Source organism: Andrographis paniculata, unplaced genomic scaffold (assembly GCF_009805555.1).
Source record: "Andrographis paniculata isolate CXL003 unplaced genomic scaffold, ASM980555v1 Contig86END, whole genome shotgun sequence".
NCBI lineage: Eukaryota > Viridiplantae > Streptophyta > Magnoliopsida > Lamiales > Acanthaceae > Andrographis > Andrographis paniculata.
Genome location: NW_026137624.1, coordinates 1,693,954 through 1,699,918, shown reverse-complemented (window position 1 = coordinate 1,699,918; position 5,965 = coordinate 1,693,954). Strand labels below are relative to the sequence as shown.

Here is a 5,965-nt window from a genome sequence, read left to right as displayed (position 1 = left end):
TTAAAAATGAATACAATAAAATAAATTTATTTAAAATTATATGTTTAGTAAAAAGATAAATCAATTAAAAAATAATATAATAAAAGTACATATATAAATAATTTTTATTTTTTTATATTTTGCACTATCTCTCATAACAAAAAAAAAAAAAAAAACCTACTCATATGTTTGATAAAAATACACTGTTTTTTATAAAATATTTAAAAAAATTAACAAAAATAAATATTTTTATAATTTTCAATATCTAATAATAATAATAATAATAATAATAATAATAATAATAATAATAACTGCACAGTATGAATGTAATATAATTTTTAAAAATAAAATATAAAACATGTTTAATTATTATTTTATGTATAAATAACTAATATCAATAATTTACTACACTCCAATATAAATAATTTATATATATAATTAATCAAAACATATAATGAAATCATGTGACAATTAATCAAATAAACTAAGATTTAACTGTCAAACACTACACCCGTATCGTATCTCAGCTCACACTAATGCACATATATACTTCCTTCCATACACACGGATCAGATTAGGTTCTAATCTACAAAATCATTACATTTTTCTAAATACCTATTATCTGTTATCTATCCATCTATCTATCTATTTGGAAAGTTGAGTGCTGCTACCATACATACATACATACGTACGACTAATTTAACTTACTTACTACTACTAATATTCACATTTTCGTCAATATATCAACAATAATTTTTACCAAACGACCTCATAAAACTTACTCGGAATCACAATGGCTACTATGGCTAACGCTTGCCTTGTTCACGTTTTCTTCTTCTTCTTCCCAAAAACTCTCCCCAAAAGCCCTTGTGCTTTCGGTGCCGAAGGCACAGGCGGAGGCGAAGGGCTGTTTTCGTGGGACCAGCTCGCGTCCGGATCTGCATTATTTGCCTCAACAGCTTCGATCACATCTCTCAGAATCCGCAGCAGCTCCAAAGCTGCAGCCTTGGCTCCGTTGTTCCCGTTGACGGATACGCTTAGGAGATTGGAGAAAATGCCCTCGTCCATGATCAAGTGACAATATTGGGTGCGCTGCGAGCACAGGGGAAGAAGTATGGACAGAGCATCCTCCTGTGTCTTGTGGTCGTCCATCTCCAGAACTTTCACAATAGAAGCAATGCAGCCTTGGGTTTCCGTGATCGCCAGCCTGCCGGATTCGTTGTCACACGCATTTCTCAGAACGGCCATGCAGTGTCCCGCCAGCTCTTGCTCTTCCGAGAGCGGGACAAGTTTGGATACAACATCGGAAGAAACAATCGAGGAGGAGATGTCAAGGTTTGACGACAAATTGCTCAATACGTGCAGGGCCAGTTCCAGGTGCCCAGGAATCTTGCTGTCGAGGATGTTCAGGATAGCGGAAAGTGCGCCGGATGATGCAATATTCTTACCACATTTTCTGTGGGAGGACAAAACCTTCAGTGCCAATAAAGCATGCTTTACAAGCTCATGCTCATCAGTGTCGAGAAACAATGCCAGCAGATTGTATGCGTCTTTCTTTATGTATGATATGCCGTCTCTGCAATCGCCCAACAGTAGTAGTAGCTCAATATATAATACCTCAACGTATGTATATATGTAGATCAAAGTGTTTTCTATCTATCTATCTATCTATATATCTATCTATCTATCAAGTACCTGTCATTCTGCAAGAATTCAAGCAGCAACTCGCATCCAGAAATTTGGGCTGCTGTATCGCAAAGGTTGTAAGCATCCCTCAAAAATCTAAGGAGCGAGTGAGCAAACTTTTTGGGTGGAATGTTGAATGCAGATCCGTTTCCGTTTCCATTTCCGTTTCCTTGTTTCAACAACTTTTTAATGTCTTCGACTGTATTGCAGCGAGAATCCCATGGAGACTCGCTAAGTTTAGAGAGAAGCTTCATATCATCATCTTCCTGTAAGGTTGTCATCTCAGTGTTGGAGAGATCTGATTCCGGACAAGATCCAAGCGACACATTGCTGTAATCCACGGGAAGATTTAAATTATACAAGGAGCTTGTGATGCTAGCGATGGAATTCGAACAAGTCTCCCACATGTTATTCACCAATGTCTTCCTGGGATCAAGAACTGAAATCCCATGCTCAGAACACCATTTTGTGATGAGGAGTTTCATGCCAGTATTCGACGTTAAGGACAAATTCGGTAGCTTCTTCTTTGTCTTTGGGCAAGTACCATTGCCGTCCTCGAACCACTTCTCGATCCACATCCTTTCATAGGTTTCCCCTGAAGCAATGATAACTGGATCGAACATCAACTTGGAAGAGAAATAACATAGGAATTCTTCAGGCGGTACATGCCTACTCAACATCCCAATTTCAGCTTCACCAGACATACAGTCTATGCGAAATTCGACCTCCTTGGACAGACGATACGGGCTTGCAACCGGCAAGTGATGTTCAAGATCTGATGAACCATTGACATTTGCCGCCGACACCATGCCCTTTCCGTATTTTTTCAGAAGATCGAGGAAAAATATTAGAATAACCCTCTTGCCTCTTTCCCTTTCCCTTTCTCCAAAGCTGTCGATCATCTTTTTGATGGATCTTTTCTCAATCAGCAGAGCTTTCTGGGAGACTATACCAAGAAGAGAAGAACAATTACGAATAGCAGCTATTGCAGCATCCTTGTCGAAGCCATTTGGAGAGTTGGATCTACGAAGCAATTCCTGCAGAACTTTCCCGGCCTCTGCTTCAGCCGGATCCAAATGGAACTCAGCAGTTCTAAGATCAGCGATTATTCCGGAAATCTGGAGGAGCGATAGAAATTTTTATATGAGCTCTACTAATTAAGTTGTGAAATGTATATATACATCATCAGCAACAAATAGGCAAGAGTCGTAGTGGTAACCTTGGCAACAAGAACTACCGGTACCATAGTCTTAATTTGGCTGAGACTCTGGTCGAACAAGTTCCGATACTTGCTACACCTTGAAAGTAAAGCATCGCCGGTGAGTGCCTGAAAATACTTAAGAGACCGTAATTAGCATGAAAATGTTAAAAAACCAGTGGAGCAGCAGGAGGTACATTACATTACATTACAAGTACATACCAAATAAAGAACGCTGTGGTCACAGCAGCGCTGAAGCAGTGTCTTGGCCTCAAGGGTCGTCTCGTTTAACATGCAAAGCGCACCTATTCCAGATGAGCACCGAGGACGGGCATCTTCTAACTCTGGGAAAATTGTTGAAATACTCCTCACCAATTTCAACAGCTCCGAGCACATCCGTCGATGCACCTGCAACGAGGGTAGAAGAAAATGAATCAATCCCAAAGCCTAGACAAAGCTAGAACACTGATTAACAACCAGGGAAAAACAGAAATTCAATCCAATCCAATCCTTTTATTACAAATTGAAGATTAGGAAACAGTTGCCATGCCGTGTCATACCTTGATGCTTAGAATGGATGGTAGCTCTACAACTTGATTTCCCATGGCAACAGTCAACTGCTGAAATAGAACATCATGGCTTGGGTTAATCCAAGCAGTTTGGTCTTAGAAACACACAGTACTTATTACATCATCAATAATGAAATCAATGACGAACTCGAATCACTCAATCACCCTTTAAAGTGATTTAGCCAATAGAATTTCAAAAAACTTATCAGAAGATTTTCAAGCATAACCTCCTTTTATTCTGTGGCTGCTGAATTATACTAGTATATTCAAAATACACATGTATATAGATTGCACTGCATCTTAATGATAAATTATCGAACAAGTTATTGATTTGTTGAAGAAGATATGTGTATGAAAATGAAATAACCAAGACGCGCTAACCTACATACACTACACTACAACTTTCTTCGGACGATCCATCCATTCCGGACCAGACAACAATACAAAACATACCCAAATCCAATCAACAAATGTCAACATAGGAATGGAAATCCTCACCTGAACGGAATTGAACTGGAGCAGACAGAGGGAAGAAGATCATTCAATTAAATTAATCCAATCCAATGGTAATACCAAAGCTCCAAACGCCACCAGTCCAGAACAGAACAGAACAGAACAGAAGATAAATCAAAGTACCCCAACAGAACTTCACTTTCTCGATTACAATCGCAGCATATTCTTCTCCGGAAAACGACCCGACCCAACCCGACCCAACTTTATCTTCGCCGCTAAGGTGAAAGAAAGAAAGAAGGAAAGAACGATGGAGTCGAGACTGCTTTCATTAACCTGCAGCACTAAAACGATACACCTCGCGACGCGATTGCCTTGAAACTTTAATCCAATCCAATCCGAAAGGAAATTAATGGCGGTAGATGATCATGATGGATTGAAGTGGGTCAGCTCGTGCCCTGGTATGGTCTCGTCTGGTCTGGTCTGGTAGAGAGAGGGAGAGGAAGAGAGAGAGAGAGAGAGAGAGGAAAACCTCCTTCGCCGAATGCCGCACTACTCGCTTGGGACAAAAACAAAAAGCGTAGAGAGAGCGAGAGAGAGAGAGAGAGAGAGAGAGGCAGCGCAGCCTTTCTTACTTTTCAATGTCTAATTGGCATTTTAAAACAAACGTACGTTTACGTTTCCTTGTAGGTTTTTACCCATTCCATTGCCACTTCAACTAAGGAAGCAGTATTAAATCCAATTCCAATTTTTAAAACATAGCACCAATACACATTTATTTTATTAAAAGGACTAACGACATCAATGCGAGTTTGCCCCAAGCTTTTATATGTCACATGGACAGGGCCAAATAGTTTTGTGGACTATTATTGAATCACATCTTCACTCCTAAACTTTTAATTTTAGTCCAAACGATTGGATAGGGATATGTATATGGATATTAATATTATGGAAAAAATCATTTTCCGTCTCAATATAACTAAAATTTATCAATTTTGGTCACAATATAAGCATCTTATTAATTTTGGTCTCAATATAACCAAAATTTATCATTTTTGTCTCAATATAAAATTTTTATCAATTTTAGTTTCAATATAACCAAAACACAATCATTTTTTGTCTCAATATAATCAAACCTTATCATTTTTTGTTCCACCGTCAACAAACCGACAAAAAATGCTGACGTGGACTTGCAAGATTATGCAATTTCTTCAAATATAAATATAAGGTTTGATTTCTTTTTACGTCAGTATTTTCCGTCGGTTTGTTGACGGTGAGACCAAAAAAAATAAGATTTGATTATATTGGGACAAAAAATGATGAGTTTTGTTTATATTGAGACTAGAATTGATAAAAATTTTATATTTGGACCAAAAATGATGTGTTTTGGTTATATTGGGACTAAAATTGATAAAAATTTCTTGCTGGGACAAAAAATGATGAGTTTTAGTTATATTGGAACAAAAATGACGAATTTTGGTTATATTGGGACCAAAATTGATAAAATTTTTATATTTGGACCAAAATTGATGAATTTTAGTTATATTAAGACCAAAAACGATTTTTTCCTTAATATTATCTCATTTAGTTTTTTTGAGAAAAAATTGAAAAAGTATTTTCATGTCTTATAATACTAATAGAATGATATTTTTAAAAATTAAAAAAATTATACAAATATTAAGTATAATGACACAAAAAGGTAAATATGGCAGGATAAAGGATATATTTTACTTAAATTAATGGTAAGTTTAATCTTAATGAGTATTTATTCAGACGAAATTATAATATATAATTAAAAGACTATAATTTGGCCAAAAATTTATTTTAAGTACACTTGCAATAAGAGTGAATTTGATTTTTTTCCCCCTAATTGTAGTGTCCTCTTTATACACATATATGTATATATATATTTCGAATTTAATATGTTTTTTTTTTTTAAACCAATTGTTTTGTTTAGATTAATTATATATTTGAATATCATACTGATACGAGGGTAAATTAATTATATTAATTTAATACAAATACAGCGTGACAACAAAAGATATACTTTCACACAACATGTGTTATAAACAAATTTAGTAAG

At 36.2% G+C, this 5,965-nt stretch overlaps 1 protein-coding gene across 5 annotated transcripts; it reads right to left on the bottom strand.

Annotated features, from left to right (window-relative positions):
• Positions 1-448: 448 nt before the first annotated feature.
• On the bottom strand, positions 449-4,508 carry LOC127242271 (U-box domain-containing protein 5-like). 5 transcript variants are annotated; one of them, XM_051261747.1, is made up of 6 exons: positions 3,931-4,507; positions 3,424-3,502; positions 3,086-3,271; positions 2,885-3,001; positions 1,675-2,783; positions 450-1,555 (listed from the first exon to the last, which is right to left on the bottom strand). In XM_051261747.1, exons 2-6 carry the CDS (start codon positions 3,466-3,468, stop codon positions 802-804), a joined length of 2,211 nt encoding a protein of 736 aa, XP_051117704.1. In that variant the 5' UTR covers positions 3,469-3,502; positions 3,931-4,507; the 3' UTR covers positions 450-801. The 5 variants fall into 5 exon arrangements, with proteins under 5 accessions (XP_051117706.1, XP_051117704.1, XP_051117702.1 ...); XM_051261745.1 differs by having other exon boundaries at positions 3,424-3,483; XM_051261746.1 differs by having other exon boundaries at positions 3,424-3,480.
• Between the last annotated feature and the right edge of the window lie 1,457 nt (positions 4,509-5,965).